At 44.5% G+C, this 24553-nt stretch overlaps 1 protein-coding gene across 1 annotated transcript in view; it reads left to right on the forward strand.

Annotated features, from left to right (window-relative positions):
* CTSC (cathepsin C) overlaps positions 1-24553 on the forward strand; it is a 38435-nt gene that overhangs the window by 8184 nt on the left and 5698 nt on the right. The window contains exons 3-5 of the mRNA XM_054973768.1: positions 8584-8750; positions 11293-11448; positions 15546-15664. Of these exons, the coding sequence (XP_054829743.1) occupies positions 8584-8750; positions 11293-11448; positions 15546-15664 (442 nt within the window). The remainder of the gene's footprint in view (positions 1-8583; positions 8751-11292; positions 11449-15545; positions 15665-24553) is intronic.

Raw genomic sequence — 24553 nt, forward strand, 5'->3', positions numbered from 1 at the left:
AGCATTTTTTCCCCCTTTGTGAAGCGTTAAGGTCTTTCTGTGTGTGCCAAGAAAGCTGATATTTGCTCTGGACATTGCAGTTATCTTATACTTGCAATTTAGTCAGCTGCCAGCAGCAGACAGGAGAAGGGTAAACAACTTTTTTTTCTGTTGGCAGTCCCCAGTGCAAAGGTCTCCCTTGATGTCTTGTGCTCTGTCGCAGAAGCGTTCAGATAGGTTTGGAATTTTGATTTTTGTCAGGCGCACTTGGTAGCTGTCGAAGGGGCAGCCAGTGTGAGTATCGTCACCATGCCTCAAGAATGAGCTTTTGGCTCTGTTGCTCAAAGGTTGCAAACACCTTGTGGTGTTGCGAGCTCTGTTGATTCGGGACTTGCTCTTTGGCCCCTTGCAAGAGAAGCAAAAGTTGTGCGTGTAGTTTTTACAAATCAAAATATAAGGAAATAAACCTTTTTTTTTGGGTCTGCGCCACTCCAGGGTGTAAGTGTGGGAAACTTGCATGCTAGGATGCTCCTTCATGCAGAGATCCCTGCATGCAGAAATCTAGCTGTTTGGTAAGAAAACCAGACACATTTGGATTCTTAAGTTCAATTCACAACAAGACACATTAGTTGGCAATTGTATAACCTGGCTTCACGATGCTAGGTTCTTGTGTGGTCCTTTCTTATATGGTCAGAGTTATGATAGACACGTTGAGGTCAGGAAAGGATTTTCCTCCAGGCCAGATTGGCCAGGGATCCTAAAAGTTTTTTGCCTTTCTCTGGGCATACAGCAGCAGTCACCAGGAGGGGGCGGTAGCTTTGAATTTCCTGCATTGTGCACGGGGTCAGACTAGATGGCCCCGGGGTCGTTACCAGCTCTATATTTCTAATTTCTTCCCAGTCAGATGTCCGTCTGGTGATCTCAAGTGGTTGGTAACATAAGCCCTGTCCACATGCGAACAGCGATTAGACATACAAACTGCATGTACAAGCATGCAAGTGTTTCTAAGAAAGAGGCAATAAGTGTTCACTTTATAAAGGAAACTGGCGTCTAGTACCTGGATAAATGTGAGATTTCAGTCACACATTCAGCTGCAAGTGTGTTGAATGTAACATGAGAATTAGCACACACATGAACAAAACCAAGTACACACTGTGCATGAATTATGTGTGTCCACTGTAACTTTTGAACACGGCTATATTGAGGGGCTTTTGAGTGGCAGCTCCCACTTTTGGAATACCCTTCCTCAGGTAGATTTGGAAAGCGGCTTCTGTTATTTTAATTTTGGTGCCAAGGTAAGATCTTTATTTTCCAGGAGTGTTTAAAGAACAATTGATGTATCTGCTGTTCTGCTTTTATCTGACTTGCTGGTTTTACTTTACTGCTCGTTTGCTCTTATCTGTGTTGACCTCATTTTATTGGATACCTCTCCAAAATGGAAAAGTGGCTTAGAATCTTGAGTATAAAAACAACGCGAGCTATTTGTGTGTGTGTGTGTCCCACCTCATAATACTTGCTTGAGCCCAATGGCTGGAGTTCCAGATGTGTGGTTTTGCTCTCCTTCCCCCCATAGCAGGAGAAGTGATAAGTGATAAGAAAGGAGCCATGGTCCTTGAGCAGAGGGGATTAATTCGTCCCCCACATTGTTTCCCTGATTACATTTACAAATGACGCCTGAGCTGCTTTATACCCTGGGGGTGAGGGAGGAGAGAGAGATAATAGCCCAGGAAAGAAAGAGCTGTCCTCAGAAAAAAATAAAACTTTTTGAAATTTTCCAAGGAGGGGTGGGTGGGAAATTTGGGTGATCACTGAAAAAGCCTATGAAACACTTTTTGGCATAAGCAAAATGTATTTAAGAAAATGCTCTTATTCAAAATGCATGCAGCAAACCCTCATCATCCCTGAATTCTTGACAGCGTTCGGTAATTCCTGTGTATACTGTAGATATACAGCCTCTTTTCACGTATACATTGTTTTAAATATGACTAGTTTTGTTCACAAGTAACATAGTGTAACATGTATAATGATACATTTAGTTTGTTTTCATTACTAGAGAGCTAACTCGGTACCAAATAATGCTGTTAACTCTATTATAGCAGCATAATACTCAGGGCTCATTTCGAGGGGGAACGTGCCGGAACACAGTTCCGGCAGTTCCCCAAAGAGGTCACATGTCAGGTGGCCCCGCCCACCTGACTCTTGGCCATTTTGGGCCCGTTTCAGCCTGGATTGGGGCCGAAACGGCCCGGATCGGGCCTCTGACGGGTGGTGGATCACTCTCCCACTCAGCAGCGGCCCAATCCTGACCATTTTGGGCCCTTTTATCGGCCATTTTCAGCCCCTCTTTGCCATTTTGGGCCCAATTTCGGCCCTGAATGGCCAGGATTGAGTCCAAAACAACCAGGATAGGCGATGTCAGGGGGTGTGGCATATGCAAATCAGTTATGCTAATGACACACTTCCAGCGTTGGCAAGAGATGTGGCATATGCTAATGAGTTATGCTAATGAGTTCCTCCAGCTCTTTTTCTACGAAATGACCCCCGATAATACTGTTTATTCTACTGCTCAGATGGCAGAAAACGAACATACATTTCGCTAGAGTAGCAGAGAGAGCAGCGGTTGTTTGAGCTTGCTGTCTAGTATTAGGCATTTTTGCTTGCCGAAAACTAAGGTGCTTACACTTTAACATTTTGTAAATATGATACAAAGCACAATTTTATATAAAAGTTGTAAATGATGCATTTAGGTTTAAAGAAGTAATACAAGTTTATTCTTGCTAAGAAAGTAAATATGTATCTTGGCTGGCATAATTCATGTTATTTATTCAGTATCTGCTTATTGCCTGTAAAATTTCATATTTATGAAGTAGATTGATTGTACTAGTAGCACCTTAGCACATTTGCACTTTTTGCCCTGTTTAAAATAATCTATTTCCATATTTGAGATTGTTTCATTGTATACCACGGGGGGGGGGGGGGTCCCTTCTTGCTATTTGTTTTGTTGCTTCTGATTGGTGAGCTTTTTATGGACAACAACCCATTTTGAGTTCTCAACAGAAGACTTTGGGATAGTTTGAGGCTGAGAGAGCCTTTCTTTTTTGTAAAGTGCCTGACTTCCTTATGTGACCTTAAAGGGAATTAGACAAACCATTGGAAGATGGACAGACCTTTGTGTGCTATTACCACATTACGGCAGTAGATCCTCCATGCAGATCTCATTCTAGTGCTGCGAGGCAACTGGGAGGGAGGCTTGATTATTTTTTTAAAAAAATTATTTGCATTTATAGTCCACCTTTCTCACTGAGACTCAAGGCGGATTACACAGTGTGAGATTAGTACAGTTAGTATCAAGGACAATTTCATAAACAATACCGTACGGTAAGTAAACAGACATAGTATTAGCAAGCACCCGGCTTTTAGGCATTCCGTGGACATTTCAGTTAGCAACGGTGTGAAATGGAGTGGTAAACTGGATGGAGCGGTGGGACATGAGGCCTACACCTCTGGGCGGATTGCAGCTTGCCCCGTCCTCCAACAGCAGCTGCTTCAAGATGAGAACCACCTGCTGAGTACAAGCCCTGCCCTGCAAGGCCTTTCCTGTTTTCCTGAAACATGGGGCAGATGCTGTATTGGGAAAAGGTGCTCAGAAAGGCTGCGAGAGGCATGTCAAAGAGCCACATGTGGCCCCCGAATCATTGAATCACTGACTATTAGTCTGATGCAGCTGGGCAGCTGATGCGTTCCTATAGCTAGCTTTGCATTTGTCTTCTGAAGCCTAATTGGACACATTTCGTTGGCTTCCCTGCTCCAGCCAAAAAGATTCTTGATTCTACAAGTAAATAACTAAGAACTAAGAATGGATTACTGAACAAATAGGAATGGTCTTGCACGATGCTGTGGGGACTGAACTAGACATTATGTATAATGTGTGATTGCCTTTTGGGTCAGGGGAATAGTATGGTTGGAGAGGGGAGGCTGAAGTCCCTCCTTCCCCTGCACTGTCGTTCTGACCCAAACTGGATCCTCGGTTACACTTCAGAATTGAGAGGCCGGGCAGCTACAGTCTCTGTGGCCATCATGTGTTATATTTAACATGCATCATTTATAACTTAGCATATAAAATTGTATTTTGCATATTTAAAAGTTTAGGTAGCTTTATGTTCTGTGAGAAAAAATGCAAGCGTATCCAGTATTTGAGAGTTGCAAACTCCTGCATTCTCTTTAATTTTTGCTGTCTGAGTGCGGAACTACAAGTGATAAAAGGCACAGGTTGGACACTTGTCAGCTTCCCTCAAGTTTTGATGGGAAATGTAGGCAGCTTGGAGGAAAGTTGGACAAGTGACAGTTGAAAAGTCCATTGGACAGCAGTCAGAGAGCCAAGCTGCAAGGCTAGGATGCCTACATTTCCCATCAAAACTTGAGGGAAGCTGACAAGTGTCCAACCTGTGTCATTCATCACTTGTAGTTCCACTCTAAGAGATGGGGGGAAAATAAGTTGAAGGTGGGAAACCATTTCTGTAGTAAATAAGAGGAAGTGTATTGTTTGGACAGAAAAATCTGAGTCTCAACAGGTATTAAGCTATACTTTATAACATTGAAAACACTGAATTTGTTAATGTATTATCAAACACAGTATAGCACATTGTTGCTAAAACTGCAACATTTAAACAAAAAAAAGTGTTGTCAGTCTTCAGAATTTTTTTCAGCACTTCATGGAAAAATTGAGAAAGTCCCCAAGTTCGTTCATGCTGTGTTGTTTGAATGAGTGAAATGCTTTGCAAGACAAAAAGCTTTTCAAAGTGAAAATACTTCATTGGGTTTTTTTCCTCTAGTAGGCCCCAACATTTCCCAGTGCTCTTATGAGAAAAACTGAAAGTCCTCAGACTTCTTCATACTATACGTTTTGAGTGTGAAAAAAACAATGTGCATTAAGAGGCATTATACTCACTCTAAAAAAGCAAGTATTTCATAAGAGTTTATGTTCAGCGTCCTCCCAAATTTTCTATTTTTTTTTTCATCCGAAAAATTGACAAAAAGGCCTGAGGGGTGATTTTTTTTTTCTATTTCTTGGTTGTTTTTCTGGCCCTCACATCTCTAATTAGGAACAGATGCTGTAGTGCTTCAAGGAAAGGAGACATGACCCATACGTAGTTTTTAAGCAGGACAAAGAATTATAAAAGCCACTCCATAACTAGAGGTTCTCCTCTATGCAGTAGAGAAACTATGGGCTTCATACTCACCCAATACTGCACCTGTGAGGTATGCATGCAGTGCTTGAAGGTCTGGACATCTAGGGCCTGTCTTCTCCTCACACCCCAAACTGCGTCACCAGAATTGCTGTTTTTAGCCTGACTAATAGTCCCCTTCTCTGCTATTCTCTGTTTCTTCCCCACACAGGGAGAAAGTAGCTGTTGTTGTTGATGATGATGATGATAACCACTTATATACTGCTCTACTAGACAGATTAGTGCCCCACCCAGAGCAGTGAACAAGTTAGTGTTATTATCCCCACAATACAGTTGAGGAGCTGGGGCTGAGAGGAGTGTCTTACTCAAGGCCACCTGAGCTCATGGCAGTAGTGGGATTCGAACCAGAAGAGTGCTGATTCGCAGCCAAACCACATAACCACTGTGCTACATTGCTGCTCATGGGTGGTGATGCCTAAACGATGCGTTTTCCACTGCTCACCTCTCTTCTTCCTTTGTGCAGTGGTGGGGGCATCTTTCCTTATGTTCACCCTCAAACTGGAACCCCTGTCTAGTAACTTTGCCTTGGATACACCGCTGACTACCATCTATTTTACTTAGTTATTTTTTTAATGCCCTCTTTTCTCACTAAGACTCAAGACAAATTCCAGAATAAAACAACACAATCATACTACATAAGATATCCAGTGAAAATGCCACAGGGCTGGAAGTACTAAATTAGAATAGACTGCGGCTAACAAACTGCCAAGCCCTGACCTGGATTTCGCCGGATCTCAGAAGCTAAGTAGGGTCAGACTTGGTTAGTGATTGGATGGAAGACCTCCAGCAAAGACCAGGGTTGCAGGGGCAGGCAAACTAGTATGTTGCCATGAAAACCCCACATGGGGTCATCATAAGTCAGCCATAATTTGAGGGCACTCTCTACCACCAAAAAATTGCCAAGGGTGAAGTATGGTATAAACAATATGGTGGGGGAAGGATGCGGCTTTAAATGCCCTTATCTGACTACTTGGATCTTGGTTTGTGAGTAAGTTGTGTGGCATATGTGCCTACCCTCCCCCCATCAAAATAGTAACCAAAGGAGAAGCAGCATGCTTCCAAATTCTTGCGGGGAATTGAAGAAGTGAACTGGAATCCGGCTTCTATGGATGATTGTGTGTCCCAGCTACTGAGGACTGCCAAATGAAATATTCTTTTGGCAAGGGTCCCCAAATAGAAGAAAATTGCTTCCCCTCTAGAAAGCTGAGGATATAATTTAACAATGTCCCCTGATGACTTCAGTTACTGGCCTTCTTTGTATACACGAGGCTTTCAAAACTTGACAATTTCTTGAATTCTACAGAAAAATCCGTTGGCACTACTGCCATTCATATTTTAAAAAGCGTTTATATGAACTTACGGTTCTGCTTCTTGGAATTGCCTCTGCTCCCCACAATAAAGCAGCCCTCTAGTTTCTTTTTAAAAGGGCACCTAAGGCCGAACTAATGTTGCAGTTTCACCAACACTATAAAATCTAGCTGCATTCAATTTTAATGTGCTCCGGTGGATTGTATTTTGCACTAAGGGCAAGATGCAGTTTCTCTTTTTCCTTCTCTATTTCCCCATTTTTTTCACCTGTGGTGCCCCCCCCCCTGCTCATTTGGTAATGAGGGACATGTTAGGCCTTGGTGATGGCAGAAGGGTTTAATTTATTTCATAATTTACTTCAGTGCCATCAGTGACCGTTCCTCTGTGGTGTGAGCATCCCAACTGCTTTTCTCCTGGAGCGGCGTGATCCCCTTCTAGTGGATTTTGATAAACTTGGAGTGGCATCCCAGACCTTCAGTCTGTTAAAAGCAATAACCTAAAACTTACTAAATAATTTCAGATGCGATAGCCATGTTGGTGTTCAATAGAAGAGCAAGATTCAAGTCCGTTAGCACCTTAAAGATTTCCAAACTCTGAAAAGTTTATACCCTGAAAACCTTGTTTGTCTTTATGGTGCTACTGAACTCGAATCTTGCTCTAAAGCACGCTCGTGACTCATTTGTCTACTGGTTTCCTGACCTAATGGAAACAGGAACTTGGATGCAGTTTCGCCTTGATAACTTGAAATGTTAGCTTTATGCAGTGGTTGCTTGTAACCGTCAGCGGCGAGAGCTTGCTGTGTCCAGATCTTCTTGAAAGACATTTTATTTATTTAACAAAACATACCCTACCTCTTCTGAGTGTAGGGTTTGCTTTTGCCTTCCTCTCCTCATGCGGAAAGGAAGAGAGTAAATTTTGCATGGTTCAAATGCTTTTATCAGCATCCCGATACCAAAAACTTAAGGTGAAGCTTTTCCTGCCACAGTGACACATCAGGAGAATCTTGTTTACCAAACTTTGTCTCTTCTGCAGTTAAATTTGAGATCCCCTGAGGTAAATCTTGGTGATGCCAGGCTGCCTAATGATTGGGGCCTACTTAAGTTGAACTTGGGAGCCCACAAAAATTAGCTGTTCAGTGGTGGCAGCAAAATAGTCAAAATGATCGGTTGTGTTGTGCATGCAAAGCAGGGGTCATTTTGTAGAAAAAGAGCTGGAGGAACTTATTAGCATATGCCATGCCTCTTGCCATCACTGGAAGTGTGTCATTAGTATAACTGATTTGCATATGTCACACCCTCTGACATCACCTATTCTGGCTGTTTTGGACCCAATCCTGGCCATTTAGGGCCAAAATTGGGCCCAAAATGGCAAAAAGGAGCTGGAAATGGCTAAAAAGGGGCCAAAAATGGTCAGGATCAGGCCGCTGATGAGTGGGAGAGTGATCCATCCCCCATCAGAGGCCCGATCCATGCCGTTTTGGCCCCAACCCAGGCCGAAACAGGCCCAAAATGGCCGAGAGTCAGGTGGGCGGGGCCACCTGACATGTGACCTCTTTGGGGAGCTGCTGGAACTGCGTTCCTGTGCGTTCCCCCTCGAAATGAGCCCTGGTGCAAGGTATCTGTGTGGCAGGGGTGGAGTGGGCAGGTTTGTACAGGCAAAGTGTGAGGCATCCAGTGCCAATAACAGGCATTCATGCTTCTTCAGTGTAGCCATGTGGACTATACTAGTATGGACTACACTAGTCAGTTTGGTGTAGTGGTTAAGAGCGCAGGACTCTAATCTGGAAGACCAGGTTTGATTCCCCACTCCTCCACTTGAAGCCAGCTGGGTGACCTTGGGTCAGTCACAGCTTCTAGCTCTCTCAGCCCCACCCACCTCACAGGGTGTTTTGTTGTGGGGATAATAATGACATACTTTGTAAACCACTCTGAGTGGGTGTTAAGTCATCCTGAAGGGCAGTATATAAATCGAATGTTGTTGTTGTTATAGTGTGTGCATGTCTGTCTCTCTGCATATGTAAAATATGATTTGTATTTTCTTTTTCCTCCAGTATGTATTAGGTAAAGAGAATGTAACTTCTTACTGCAATGAGACTATGCCAGGATGGGTGCACGATGTGTTGGGTCATAACTGGGCATGTTTCACTGGACAGAAGGTCTCCCCTCCATCTCCTGGTGTTCGTGTAGATCCACTGCCGGTTTGGCAAACCTATGGAAGGTAAGGAGAAGGATGAAGATGCGGGGGGGGGAGGGTTCCTATCCCAATATCGCTTTATCCTACCCTTCTTCCAAAGAGCTCCGAACAACATGTGTTTTGCAAGTGCTATTTTATTCAGTAAGTCTCTAGAAAACTGACATATCTGACATACATTAAGGCTCAGTTAAGGAAGACCATTGGGACTGTCTCATTTTGGAGATTGACAATGTTTAAGTTGTGAAATAGTAGCACAGAGAATCCCCTTTGGCCTGGTGCATCTATTGTCATAGAGCTTATAAAGTTCCAGCCTTGTGAAATTTGCACTAGTGAACTTTGAGAAAAGTCTTCTTGGGTGTGGAAGAGCCATGTCAGCCTGTGCTGAATTCTAGGGGGAATGTGTCCACAGACCACAAACATGCATCTTGATGCATCTTCTGGAAAAGGAAAATTCCACTCAAACCCAGGGGCTTCAGAGTCATAGAAGCTCACTGGTATGTTTGGGGCTACTGCTTGGCCTGGTGTCTTTCTGCATAAATTAGGTGATGCTCTATTCGTTTGATAAAGCACCATTTCCCCCAAATATTTTTATTGTGCCCGAGCTTATAGAATGGCTCTGGAGGCATTCACAGAACTTATTCCAAATCTGTTTATGCCAACAGCCATCTTCTATGAAGTCATTTGTATACTGGAATCTAGATATTTTTGTAAGTCTTGGTCAATTTCTGATCATATGTGACTCACTTGGCTGTAAGGAGTAGAAAATAATAGATTTTGCCAAACCAGCAACAGTTAGTGCTGTTCATACCCACCAAAATGGTGAGTGTGCAAAATTTTCTGGCTGTTGTAACTACTGAAATGTGTGTTTGCACATAGACATGGGTACGAACAGCAGGCCCCAACGAACAACGAACATATTCGTGACAGCACCATGTTGGTCAATGTTCGTTGTTTGTGGACGGCAACGAACCACGAACAGCGTGTTTGGGTTTTTTTCGCGTTCGTGCCCATGTCTACTTGCGCACATGCTTCTTTGTTACCCCTCCACTCTTCCCCCCCCCCCCATCAAACTCCAGACATTATGTAGGAGATCCGTGATTGGGAGAACTCTTGATGGCTTTGGATTTTAATTTAATACTACTGCTGTGGATTGTAAAATCGGAACAGACACTACTATTCCCTCTCCCAGTCTAATAGTAGAATCCTAAGCAAAGTTACTCTAGTCTAAGCCCATTGAAATCAATGGGCTTAGACTGGAGTAACTCTGCTTAGGATTTCATTGTAAATCTATATCCACCCCCAGAGCTGCTGTTAGCCCTCCTGGGGGAGAAAAAAAGACATGCAGGATTCAGGCATTTGTTCCTTTTCTGTAGCAGCTTTGGGAAGGGGTTATTTAGATCACATACAAAGCTCTTCACGGCCTGAGACCAGCATACCTACAGGACTGCCTCCTTCCCTAGATTCCTCCGTGGCAACTTTGCTCAACTGAACAGAGTCACCTGCAGGTGCTACCTGCACACAGGCGAAATCAATGGCAGCCCGTACATGGGCTTTCTCTGTGGTGGCCCCTACCCTATCGAACAGCCTGCCTGAGGAGGTCAGGAGAGCCCCCACTCTCCTGGCTTTCCACAAACGATGCAAAAACGAACTATCCAAAAAGGCTTTTTACTCAGATAGGAGGGCTGTATTGAAGGGAGGGGGTCTCAAAGAGATGCTTCACTAAGGAGATAAGAACCTTAGATTTCACAACTTATCTTGCCTTGCGTACTATCTGTTGCTTTAAGTGTGTGCCACCTGCGCTTCCAAGGATAATCCTACTGGGTAGTTCTGTGTTGTTTAATGTCAGTCCTGGAATTGCTTATGTTCCGTTTCAATATTTCTTCAGCTTTGTATTGGATTCTTCCTAATGCTATATCTTTGTCAACTTGTATTTATTTACTCTATGGCATTGTTTATGGAAATGTCCTTGATGTTGACTGTACTAATCTCGCATTATGTAATCTGCCTTGAGTCTCAGTGATAAAACTGGACTGCAAATGACATAAATAATAAAATAAGATTGGGGTAAACAGGCATAGGGAACCAAAGTTAAAGACCCTTATCTTCTGCCTCTGTTCTCGCTAATGTACAGCGTCTTAATGGCTACTTAATAATTTACAATGTCATGAAAGCAAATTACAGATTGTCTGCTTCGGTTATGCTTTGTATCTTAGACTGTACGCTCCTCTTGAGCAGAGAATTAAAGTGTTTCGTGGTCTGTTGAAGCACCATGTATACTCCGAGCACTCAGTAGCAGTTCATTTAAGAGAACGTCTTTCCTTTGATTAGGGATTTGGTCTTTGAGAGGAAGAGAGACCATGGCTCTCAGATAAAGTATCCAATTGGCATGTGCAAGGTCCCAGGTTCAGTACCTGGCATCTCTAGGAAGAAATGACTCCGTAGTCTGAACAGACAATACTGAATTTGATTGACCTGATACAGCATAAGGCATGTGTTGATGTGTTGCTGCTATTATAAGAAAACCTGTGTTCTTTGATCTAAGCTTTTTACCTGTGTGTGTTTACAGTTCTATGAAAAGGCCCTACGTCTCCAGCATTGACTTTGTGAAGGCAATCAATGCGGTTCAGAAATCCTGGCGAGCCACAACCTACCGAGAATATGGGGCACTCACCTTGGAAGACTTCCATCGGCGAGCTGGAGGGCTGAAGTCCAGAATACCAAAGTAAGAAGATGTCTCTTACCTGGAAGATGAAAAGACAGTTGTTTCGGATTGCAGGCAATTATATTGTCTCATGTTGACTTTGATAGAGAGTGCGTGTTCAGGAGATGCTGACTGTATAATATGTTGTCATAATGACAATACTTGTTTGCTTTAGACTGAATTGCTGTATTCTCCCTGATCTACACAGTTTTCTTTAGGACTATGATAATACTCTTTAAAGCAGCTAATTGAGTCAGTCAAATTCTCAGCCCTGCCCAGAAACACCCCCAACATCTCTCATCTCAGGGCTAAGCTACAAGTGACGAATGACACTTGAACAGCAAGTGTATTACTCCCTGTTCACTTGCCCTCCACTCAATCCACTTGCCATTCAAGTGTCATTCGTCACTTGTAGCTTGGCCCTCAGTCAAACATAAATTCCACCATTTTGGTGGTCCATTGCCCACGGGCAGGACAGTTCACATATTCAGAAAAATGGGATGGCAGGAAAGAATGTGCCACTTAAGACTGGTGGGTTTTTGGAATGCTCCCCGATGTTATAAGCTCTGCAAATAGAAAATCATCATAGCAAGTGAAGAAACTTTGGGACCCGGAAGGAATTTTCCTTCCGGCTGGATTGGCCAGGGATCTTGGAGACTTTTTGCCTTCCTCTGGGCATAGAGGCAGGGGTCACTGGGGGAGGCGATGGGGATAGCTATGAACATCCTGCATTGTGCAGGAAGCTGGACTAGATGACCCTTGGGGTGCCTTCTAGTTTTCTTTCTACGAAATGGGTGCAGAAGGATAAAGCTCCATCGCTTTCTTCACATAGAGTCTTTCGCATAAAGTTGCGCTTGAACCTAAAATCCACTACTGGTCATTTGAAGTGATGTACTCTTTCTGCTGCTTCATTCCTACCTTATTCTCTTCTTGTACAATTTTTTTTTACTTCTTAATACATGCTACAGTGTGCCTTGCTCATTGCTTAGGAATGACCGTTTGACCAAATTGCTGTATTCGGGTAAAGTTGGTGTAGAAAAATGTTCTCCGTGGAGGCAACATCTACAGAAATGGCTTTTCCTTCTGTAGCCTCCTTTCCTTCGTAGGTTAGAGGGTTGACGCGCTGCTCTTGGGACTGGCAAGGCCTTGTTCTTCCCTGCCTCTTTTGGGATCTTCCCCTTTCTCCTTGTGGTGCTCTGTTTTCTACTTCCATTACTGTGTTTGGTGGGCATATCTGAAAAGAAGGTCAAGGCCCTGCTGGCTTCAGAGCAGTTTTAAAAAATGCAACGCACAACGGAAAGGCGAAGTTGGAGAGTAAGGATGGAGATTGGTTAAAAAGGATTGCGCAGCACTTGTACCCTCTGCTTGCATAAGTTTGATGCTCCTCAAACCTTTTAGAGTCGGACCTCCTGCAGCTAAGTGAGGTCCCACTGACATCTGTATTGTTCTCCGTCATTCAAGCATACGGGTGCTGTTTTCTTGTTTATTATTAAACAGAGTCTTTAAATCTACTTTTCTGATCCTAAGTCCTCACCTTCTCATCGGTGGGAGTGGTAATCCCTCCATGGAGGCCACTGATCCTCAACTTGTGCTCTCCAGAAGCCATGGTGTATCCATCTGCAGGTGGCATGCTTTACAGTTTGTACGACCCATTCCCAAGGAACTCTTAAAGGCAGATCTTTCTACATTTCTTCTTTTAATCCCCCACAAGCTGACACCAAGGTATCCATATGGATCCCACCCACCTTTCGTTGGGATTAGAGATGGGCACGAACCAAAATATGAACCAAAGTTTGTCACAAACCGGGCCTTTGGAGGGGGTGGGGCTCTCTAACTGGTGGTTTGTCAGAGGGCATTTCTGAGGAACCACGACAATTTTTAGGCCGGTTTGTTTGGTTCATTTTTCGGTTTGTCACTGCAGACAGCTTGGCACCAATCAATCAGTTTCCTAGGCAATGGGGGGGGGGATGGGCTTTCTGCAGGCCTTCTGCTGCCCCAGAAGCGACATATTCACAAACTAAATGAACCAGTTTGCAGACCGGGCAATTTCATGCCATTTCGTGCTTTGTGAAACACGAGGAACCACAAACCACCATTTTCTCAGTTCATGCCCATCTCTAGTTGAGATATAAAGCCTCAGCAATCTCCATTCCTACTGGTGTCTGACTCTTGAAAGCATACACTCTTCTTGGTCTCTAAAGCTTACACTCTTCTTGGTCTCTTAAGTTGGCGTTGGACTCAAGTCCATATGGACTAAATTACTCAGGATGGGTGGTGGCGATGAGATGGGAATAAACCTTTGGCTGTTTTCCTTTCCTTGCTGCATCCCCTTGTTCTGCCCAACGTCCTGTCCACATAGAGGCCCTTGGTCCCAAGTATAGCTTTTGCTGCTTTAAGAGGCTGTTGAAGGAGGAGGCCTGTGGTCTGCTTGCGCTTTGTGAGATCCAGCTTCTTGCTATAGATGTTTTAGTTGTTGGACAGCTGTGACTTTGGGGAAACAGTAATCAGGACAGGGCTTACTGGCCTCCGAACGTATTCTGCTGCCAAATGGTGCACTTATTCCAAAGGCTTGGAGGGGGAAAGTGGCTTAGCGGTAAGCAGACAAAGACAAACCTCTTTCAGCATCAGCTCATTAACTATTGTTACGTTCTCCGGAACCGGCTGCTTGGAAGTGGTTTTTAGCCACTGCGATGGCAGCATTAAGTATCATTTTGGTTCTTTGGTGTCTGCAGTTGGATTGCATCCGTCGCCTGAGGCAATTTTCTAACAAAGAGTGGAGAGGTCCAGAAGTTACACGCTATTAAGCACTCAAGTATAATGCTAAAAACAAGCCTGTGTGACTGGCATTGTGATTGCGGCAGACTTTTCGCTGCAGTTCAGCACGGCAGTTCCCGCTTCCGACTCTGAAATGGAATCATCACAGGGAATTGTTGCACACGAGCCGCAGCCCCGCTTGTGTATGTGCTTCCGGTGGTATTTTTTTTTAATCGGCCCAGAGCTGTAGCAAGTCCCTTCTGTGCTTTGGGCGATCGTGTTTGTGGCAAGTTGCGAATGGGTGTGAACTTGTAAGGGTGCTCTTGTGGCAATTCCAGTTTTTTTCCTGCCTTGGTCATGCAGAATTCAGTAGATAATTTGGTTGACTGTAAGGTGGAAGGCTCAGCACCAGTGACTCATGTCATAGATTGCCAACTCCAGCTTGGGGAAATTCCTGGAGATTTGGGGGTGGAGCTTGTAGAGGGGGTAGTTTCAGGGAAGAGAGCGTTTAGCAGGAGTGTGGTACCACCTTCCAAAGAAGCCAGTTTCTCCAGGGGAGCTAAGCCCTGCAGTTACTGTTCTGGGAGAACTCTATGCCCCATCTGGAGTTTGGAAACCCTGTTCTTCTGGTCTGTCTTGCCTGCGGCTCTTATCAAGCCTCTGAGTGAGTTGTTCTATCTACCTCCAAATTCAACAGAGAATAGACCATGGTACAGCTGGTCAGCATTGCTAATTTTGCTTTCCTCCGGCTTGGCCAGGTGTCTCCATTGCCCCATCTTGGTTTGCATTACAGTACGTAGTTGTCAAATTGTACTCCAAACCTAGAAACTGGAATGATGTTTGAAGGAGAGGATTTATTCAAATATTGTTGCCCAACTTTTCCCTTGTGAGCAGCCTGAACAGTCCAGCTTAGCCTGAGCTCATCAGAGCTTGGAAGCTAAGCCGGGTTGGCTACAGTCAGTACTTGGACGGGAGACTGCTAAGGAAGTCCAAGGTCACTATGTAGAGGCAGGCAATGTTCTTGCCTGGAACACCCATTGGATGGGGTTGCCGTGAGTCAGTTGCTGCTGCTGCTGCTGCTATTGCTTTCCCTCTTCTCCTTGAGGCTAAAAGAACTTCCACTTATAAAAATGAAACCTGCAAAATACAGTAATGCCCAGTTTGCCGCCAGGACCCCAATGGCTGCAACTTATTTGTAGCTGCCGCCTGCCTGTCTTCTGCAGGTGAGGGTGCACAGCAGGGCTTCAGAGCAGATTTTAACTGGCGGCTTAAACAAGTCAGTCTGATGACTGACATCTGCAGTCTAATTTCCTCCTGTGTTGGAACAACGATGTCTCTATGCTGAACGCCTGTCCTTTTTTCAGTAGGCCGAAGACTGCCCCACTGACCGCAGAAGTGATCAAAGCAGCTGCCTCTCTGCCTGCCTCCTGGGACTGGAGAGATGTAAATGGTGTGAACTACATCAGTCCTGTCAGAGACCAAGGTACGGCAAGTTTTTGAAATGCTACTTATTAAAAAGGCCTCATCTGCAAAGCGCACAGAATATACCAAATAATACAACATGGAACTCTCCTCTTGTGACTTTATTCTAGTTTGGTTCCTAAGTTGGGATTTTGTGTTCAAGAGTAAAAATTAAAAATGATTTCAGTGGAGAATTTGCTTGGGGTGAGGGGAGGGAATGGAAACTACTTGATGTAGTTGGGAACAACTTGATGGAAACTACTTGATGTAGTTGTAGACAAGAGGTGAGGGGACCCAGGCTCAAATAGCTGTTCTGCCATGAAGCTTCCTTGTTGACCTTGGACAAGTCATTTTTCCAGCCTAACCAGCTTCACAGGGCAGTTGTGGGGCTAAAATGGACGTGGGGAGGTTTTCTTGTATGCTGCTTTAGGCTTCTTAGGGCCAAGCTACAAGTGATGAATGACACTTGAACAGCAAGTGTATTTCTCCCTGTTCACTTGCCCTCCACTCAATCCACTTGCCGTTCAAGTGTCATTCGTCATGTGTAGCTTGGCCCTTAGAGACAAGACAAAAATATGACTGATAAGGAAGACCCAGCAGTTGGCATGGTGGTGTTGCTAGGCCTCAAAGCCTTTAGTTTTACCTCATAATTAGGGTTGCCAGGCATTGCATCATTACTTCTGGGCACAACCCGAAAGTGACTATGGTAGCTCTAGGAATCACTATAACTCTGTGGTGATTCCTAGAACTACCATTGCCACCTCTGGGTATCTGGAAGTGATGTTCCTAACACTAGCTCAGACCCTTCCTCCACATTTTCTTTATTTTTCTCCTGTGCTCCTCCAAGCAGCAGTGGACAATGAATAAAATCCCCAGGGAGTTTGCCCTCCATAAATTGTCAAATTGGTAACCCTACTCATAATTGGCACCAGATACTGTCATGTTGGGAATGGAAATGTCTCCCTTCAGGGTCTCACTGTTTCTCAGGCCAGAAAATGAGGAAAAACTTGGGAAGTTTTCCAACACAGAAAAAGGTTTTTTTTCACTCATCTGATGCAGTAGACTGTACGCTGGTAGAGTTTAGAGGATAAAATACACACATGCGTGTGTGTGCGCACACACCACACAGTTGAGAACAACCATGCGCTTGGCTGCCTCTAAAATCTGGGTATTGGCTATATGAATTTGAAAATGTTTCGAGCCTTGATTGTTCGATTGTTTATTCTCACAAGTTGCTTTCTTCCTCCACGGCTGGAGGAATATTTGGTGGCTCCATATATCAGGCTTTCTAAGGCAATAGGAAAACAGTCTTCATTATGTGTTCACAATAGCTCTTATCCCTTGAAATATGACATTGGATGTAGATTATCATCAATTATCTCATGCCCCTGTGCATAGTGTGGTTGAAAATACTTTGTGCTTGTTCTAGAGCATAGCCTGGTCTTGATTGCAAAGGCTCTGGTTTAAGTCCTTGCAGGTGAAATCCTGAAGCAGAGCCCCCTTGATTGTTGATAGTAACCATGAAGGTGCATTAGAGTAAATTGAAATGCTATATAGCTCCTGCATATAAGCCAGAACACCTTTTTCACCTAATAGAGGCTCATTGCAGGAATTACCTTAAGAACATAAGCAAAGCCATGTTGGATCAGGCTAGTGGCCCATCCAGTCCAACATTCTGTCACACACAGTGGCTAGAAATCCAGTGCCATCTAAAGGACTGTCAGTGAGGCCAGGACACCAGAAGCCCTCCCACTGCCTTCCTTCCAGCACCAAGACAACAGAGCACCACCTCCCCACAAAGAGAATACCATCTATTCCTTGGCCAGCAAAGTGTTTCCATGGCACTGCCACAAAGGAACTGCTGATGTACAGCCTTGTTTTGATGACACAACGTGGCTTGCGAACACTACAGTCCCCCATGCAGAGCTGCTGCCACGTCAAAGCAGTTCGCAGAAGTTCCTGTGTTGAACTTATAACTTCTGGGGCTTCCCCAGTCTTTTCTGGTGTCTCTCAGGGTTTGTGCTGTCCTATACACTCAGCTTTGGTCTTGTTGATTTGGACCAGCACTAGATAACTGGAGGTTTGGTAACAGTGGACGCTTGATTAAGGATTACTACGTAAATGGCTCTGGATAGCAAACTATCACAATGGCTAGTCCGTGGTCTCTTCAGCTGTGGTGCTTCCGTCAGGTCTGGGTGTAATGGATTTAAAGCCATCATTTTGTCACTTTCGTCAATCTCTCTCAGCCTAAATTATCTCACAGGATTGTGCTGAAGATAAAATGAAGGAGAGAAGTCCAGTGTTGTGAGCTGGTTTGGGTCCTAATTGAGAAGGGAAAAAAGGTAGAAAATGGGGTATAAATCTCTCAATAAATGGGGCCTTTACCTTGGCCTGGCCAGACTGAGCCTATGTGAGAATAGTAATTGTTATGGGTGCCATGGGGTCCCCCCCCTCATGAAGCCATGCCCTTTTGTGTCCCTGGGACTGTGTGTGTGGGTCCTTCCCAGCAACTAGGTGAGTGCTGGTGTGTGGAGAAGTTGCAGTGTAGGCTCTTCTCACATGGCCTGAAGTTTGGTGTGATCTTCATAATGCAAGGAGGAGCCATCTAAAGTTTAACGCTATGAAATCTGAGCCTACAAAAAGTGTTCTGGTTCAAGAAGTCTTGGAAAGTGGGGGATGCCAGTTGGTGTTGACCATTGCGCCATTGCTGAGCATCGGGTTCTCTGGCAGTCTTTGCTTTGATTCCTGAATTGCAGACCTTTCAAAACTGCAAGTCAAATGGATCCTAAAGTGAGAACTGCTCCTGAGCATTGCCTGCCCCCCTCCCCCCCGGCAGCCACCTTGACTCTGCTCAACTCTTCTATTGCATGCATCTTCCTTATTTTACTCTTCTCTCCGCGTAAAACTTTAGGGAGAGCTGAAACATCCATTAAAGCTTGGTTATATCAAGAGGTGAGAGAATACCTGATAAAACAGACCTGCTTGGACACTTTTGCCCGGATGCAAAGTTATCTGTGGCTTACAGGGGAACCACAGAGTTATTAACACATCTGCCTCTGCGAGAGAGCATTTGTAATGTGTTATCTCCTCAAACCTTTCTTTTCTCAGATGAAATAAGGAGAGAGAGTGTGTTTGATTTGTGGGTTTTCAGGGTTTTTCCCCCCTTAGAACATAACACTTACAAGGCAGATGTCTTTTTCAAAGAATCCTCTAACTTCTGAGAAGTTTAGGATGAGAAAGCACAAGCCCTGCAGGATGGGGTGGGGGGGTGACAATTTCCAGATTCCCAAGGTGAGAACAGGCTGTGTGTCTTCAGGTTTACCTGGGTGTGATCAGAGATGCCCAAGAGTGTGGGTGAAATATCCCTACAGTCTGCTCTGGTGGTTGGATACTGGAGAATTTGATTTTTATAGTGACGGAGTTAGCAACCCTTTCCCAATTAAAGACGCAGGCTACGTCAGCCTTCCGAGTAAAAGATTCACCATGAGCCATTGACATCACTGAAACTATAGGACTGAATGTCACCAATCATTGGCTAAAAATCCATAAAGATTCCGCAGTTCAAACGGTGGATTCTGCGTGTCCTTAGCAAATTGCACATACACAGTCTCACAATAAATATACACAGAAGGACCCTGCACAGTTGTTTTACTGCACTGCCATAAACCTAGGCATGGCTTTCATGTGGATTACTGGCGGCTGTTTATCTCTATTATTTCCCTTTCTGAAAAGCACCCCCCCACAAAATCTTTGCTTGCCATTCCCTTCACGTATTGATTATTCTAGCATCCCACCTACTCCTCCAAGATACCTTAACTTAAATATTTTATTTCTGTTTTTCCAAAGGGAGTTCTGTATTGGGCCGCATTTGACACCTGAGCAATTGGTTGCAGGCCCCTAATAATATAGAGTGTGCAAGTACTGTTGACATTTGTAAGCAACTTTTTGGGGAGCTTCTGCTGGGCAGAAAAGATCAGAATCTCTAATGGAATATAGTATTCTGTTATAGCTACATGGAAGGATTCTGCAGGTAACAAAAGAGCTCTGCTGTATTGGGCCACAGGTCCACATAGGCTAGCTTTCTGGTTCTAGCAGCATTTATTTATTTATGCCATTTATAGTCCGCCTTTCTCACTGAGACCCAAGGCGGGATTGCACAGCATGAGATAAACAATCAGTATCCAGTACATTTCAATACAGTATCAAGGGCATTTCATAAACAATACCATAGGGTAAATAGATACAAGTTTAAAAGATACAGTATTAGCAAGAATCTAACTCATTAGCGAAGCATCTTCCCTACAATACAGTGCTCCCATTTGAGTAAAAAGACTTTTTGAATAGTTCGGTTTTGCATCGTTTACGAAAAGCCCGGAGAGTGGGGGCTCTTCTGACTTCCTCAGGCAGGTCATTCCACAGGATAGGGGCCACCACAGAGAAAGCCCATGTACGGGCTGCTGCTGACTTCACCTGTGTGCAGCCCGGCACCTGCAGGAGACCCTGTTCAGATGAGCGAAGCTGTCATGGAGGAACATCGGGAGGGAGGCGGTCCCGTAGGTGTGCCGGACCAAAGCCATGAAGAGCTTTGTATGTAATAACTAATACCTTGAACTGAACACGGTAACTGATAGGTAGCCAATGGAGCGACTGTAGGATGGGTGCCCCCCAAAAAAGCTTATGAACAGGGGATAAAGATAGTATCCCTTCTAGGCCTCTCCCCAGAGGTGTGTGTGCTCTAAATAAGTTTCAAGCCATATTCGACAGAAGGGTGATGTGGAGGTAGCCAGTTTGGAAGGGTAGCTTCATTTTTGAATAGGCAAAGAAATAGTGGCTTAATCAGAGTCAACGCAAAAATGAGGTTGGCTGATAAAGCCATTGCCTATAGCACAGCGTGGCCTGTTCATGCAACTGATGTAGAGCAGTGTTCTTTGATACATGGGCTGGGATCCACTAATGGATTACAGATATGCATATGCTGGCTCCTGAATACATTTTTGTCATTTTACGGACACACTCTGGTACATTTCTGTTTTGTAGAAGGGGGTGAGAATAATAATAAAACAACTCAGGAAGGTGTTTTGACAAGGGAATAGGATTGTAGTCTGTTTTAGGCGTCCCCAGCTTTTTTGACCCATTGGAATATTAACACGGGGTGGTTGGTGCAGCCACAAAATGGCTGCTGCAAGAGGTGGAGCCATTCCCAAAATGGCCGTTACAGGAGGAGCAAATGCACACACATGAAGTCCACATGTTGGGACAGGAGTAATTTAAAAATACACTGGGGAGTAGGGGTGTGTGAGAGAGAATAAAACCAACACTGTGGTGACAGCTGCTGTTGAAACAGTTATTTTAGCCAGCACAGCCAGTCAGAAGTCACACTGGGCAGCAGCTCCACCCATGCCCACCCACATTCTAAAAACATTTGGTGGGTGCCAGGAAAGGTGTAAGTGGGCATCATGGTGCCCACAGGTGTCATATTGAGGACCACTGGTCTATTGCAATGTTTATTGTATGTCTCACCTTCCTTTTACTGCATTGTCTTATGTTTTTGTAATGTGCTTTATGCATAATGGGATGTCATGCCTTAGACAGGGTTTTTTGTCAGCATTGTACTTCCATTTTGTAATTATTGTGCATTGCTCATTGAGTGTCTTTGCTGTCTGACTGAATTGTTTTCTTTTAATTCACCTTGAGTTTTGGCAAGAACGGCAGGCTCTAAATGAAGAAAATAAATAACTAGTGCTACCTCTTTTTGTGCTGCCTTTTGGAAGGATACAATACGCCCACGATACAGTACGTCACCTGGTTTTCAGCTTGTTTCCTGTCCCCAGGTGGTCTGCCCCACAGTCCTGGCCATGACACCAGTGATGTCGTATCACCATCTCCCCTCTTCCTGTCACATCATTGATAACCTGATTATGGAGGACACAATCGGCGGAACTTGGATCTGGAATGATTGAAGGCCGCCACTCTAGAGGAGGAAGAGCAGTTGCTTTTGGGGGGAAGGGGCTGCATTCCGGTCAACTTCTTAGCATTGGATTGCTGTTGAGAACTCTTACCTGGGAATTCTCCTTCCCGTAGCCTTAAAGAACATGCTGGAAAAATAACAGCAGTTGGGAAAGAGAGCTGTCCTCTAGAATGATCTCTTTCCAAGAATGCTTTATGCCATGTTAATCAGCCTTTTGTTTTAAGCGATCCCCTTGGCCGTGGATCAAAAGGCCTTTAATGCAATTTAAACTCCTGTTAAAATTGAATTTGGAGAACATCAGAAAAAGCAGTTGCTTTTATAAATGAGCTTAGATTGCATTTGATAACACAGATTGGTTGGGTCAGGTTTTTCTCCCCCCCCCCCCCCATAGCCATCAATATTGCCGAGTTAGCAAATGAATGTGCCGCTGTACCCAATAACCAATTTATTTTTGTTGATATTAGGGAACCAATTACCGTGGCATGTTTATGAGTGTCTGCAGAGCAAGTTGAGGCAACCAGGAACTTGTTGCAGGCTGTCAGATTGACAAGGCACCAGAGAAGGCAGCGGGGCGGGGGGGTGCACAGAAGCAAACGCAACACAAGTTGCTAAGGACTGAAACTGGAATGCTCGGTGCAAACATGTGCTGTCCACCCACAGTGTGTGCCTAATGCATCTCATTCTGGCAGAAGCTGGTCTTATTTCTTGAAGCGGAAAAGTCCGTATCTGATCCTTGCACTTAGTCCCATTGTTAAAACCCATTCAGGTTAAAATGGCCTTTATGTAAGGTGGGGGGCTGATCTTACTTTGGATCAAGGGTGCAGAATGAACATAAATGAAACTGCCTTATACTCAATCAGACCGTTGGTCTTCCACGGCCAGCATTCGGACTGACCGTGGCTCTCCAGGATCTTTCACACCTCCTTCTACCTGATCCTTTCAACTGGAGATTGAACCTGAGACCTTCTGCAAGCCAAATTGGTGCTCCGCCACTGAGCCATGGTTGGCCCTCTTTATGGTTGGTTCCCTGCATAGTTTGAAAAGTGAGGATTTAGGTAAATTGAGTAGAATCTTTCTGTATGTCACTGTGCTTGCTGGCTGCCCGCATCTGTTTTGACACCACAAGAGCTAGTTTGGCTTTTCAGTCCCTCTCCAACACCCAGCATCCTGAAATGCATCTTGGACAAGAGAGGTAGAATCAAATTGCCTGCAGCCAGCAAGCCGCTTTGTTCTGCCCCAGTGCTGATTTGGCAAGCGCAAGTTCATTCTGCGATGTTAAGGGAGTGGTCATGTTGCTAAGCAGTAGAAGGCTTTAAAGCATTTAAGAGCCTTTGAAAAACCAACACAATATAGGCTACTAAGAAATTCATCTCAGGGTGGGTGGTGGTGGTCCAGTACCGTAAACTGGAGGGCTGGTGATAGCAACCCCGATTTTTCTAGGAATGCCTAATATGTGAGTTGGACGGCTAGAAGCCCATATGGCCAGCGCTATGAAACTAGATAGAAAACCATTGTATTTTCGAGTATCTCTCGAGTTTCACAGTCTAGTTTTCTCTCCTCCAGCTCTCCATAACTGGAGATGTTGGGGAATGACTCTGGGACCTTCTGGGTGCATAAGTGTAGTCTACCATCCCACATCCCCACGTTGTGTGAAAGTTGATGGGCTGAATGCCTTCCTTAAGTCAGCTAAATGAAAGGATATATTTGGAACTCTGAGGATATCTGGGGAGAGGGATGGCTTTTTCAAAACTTATTCCTAGTCTTCACAGTTGTAGAGAAGAGAGCTTGTGTGGTCCAGTGGTAACAAGTAGTCTTGAAACTGGGTCTGTTCGGCCTCTGCTTCGTTGTGTAGTCAGTGGTGGGGAACACTGTCACCAAGCTTCATTTCCTCACTGGTAAAAAGGAAGTACATGGTTAATCACCATGTGAAGCTGCTGTAACATAATAGCTAAGTGGTTGGGCTGTGACTCAGCACTCTGCTGGTTTGAATCCAACTACTGCCATGAGCTCAGCAGCTGGCCTTGGGCATGCTGCTTCTCTCAGCCCCAGCTGGATTGTGGGGATAATAATAACACTGTTCTCTGCTTTGAATGGTCCCTATTCTGTCTAGAAGAGTGGTATTATAAGCACAGTGTTGTTATTATTATATGCAGCATAAATGGTTAGTAGCTGGGGGGCGGGGTGGAATAGTGAGGCTGTGCAAGATAGTTGCTTGGGATAACAGCACATAGGGTAATGTTTTCCCATATTATTGATAACCAGTGCACATTTTGCAAGTGGAAATTGAGGAGGAGGGTTCCTAAGCACTTGGACTCACACAAATTATTTTGTGGAATGCGTAAGAGTGTGAAAAACCTGTCCGCAGAAAATTCTTCTCTGTGTGCCTGCATGAGTAATTGTCCTGTTTGTGCTGCCTGTGTGGAAGGCATGATCAAAGAAGTAAACTCATGCAGAGGTGCGACAGGAGACCTACATATACTGCTGTCTGAAGCAGCCACGACTGAAGAGTCATGGCTGAAGAGTCCAGTCACATTAGATTGGAGCAGAACTTCCTGCCTGCAACACAAGCTAATTGGAAGAAGCCAAGGCCAGAACAGTAAATCATCCAGAGATGTAGGGGCGAGTGAGGCTGGAATAGTGAGGTGGAATAGTGGGGTGGAATAGTGAGGCTGTGCAAGATAGTTGCTTGGGATAACAGCACATAGGGTAATGTTTTCCCATATTATTGATAACCAGTGCACATTTTGCAAGTGGAAATTGAGGAGGAGGGTTCCTAAGCACTTGGACTCACACAAATTATTTTGTGGAATGCGTAAGAGTGTGAAAAACCTGTCCGCAGAAAATTCTTCTCTGTGTGCCTGCATGAGTAATTGTCCTGTTTGTGCTGCCTGTGTGGAAGGCATGATCAAAGAAGTAAACTCATGCAGAGGTGCGACAGGAGAC

The sequence above is a fragment of the Eublepharis macularius genome, chromosome 3 (assembly GCF_028583425.1).
Source record: "Eublepharis macularius isolate TG4126 chromosome 3, MPM_Emac_v1.0, whole genome shotgun sequence".
Classification (NCBI taxonomy): Eukaryota; Metazoa; Chordata; class Lepidosauria; order Squamata; family Eublepharidae; genus Eublepharis; species Eublepharis macularius.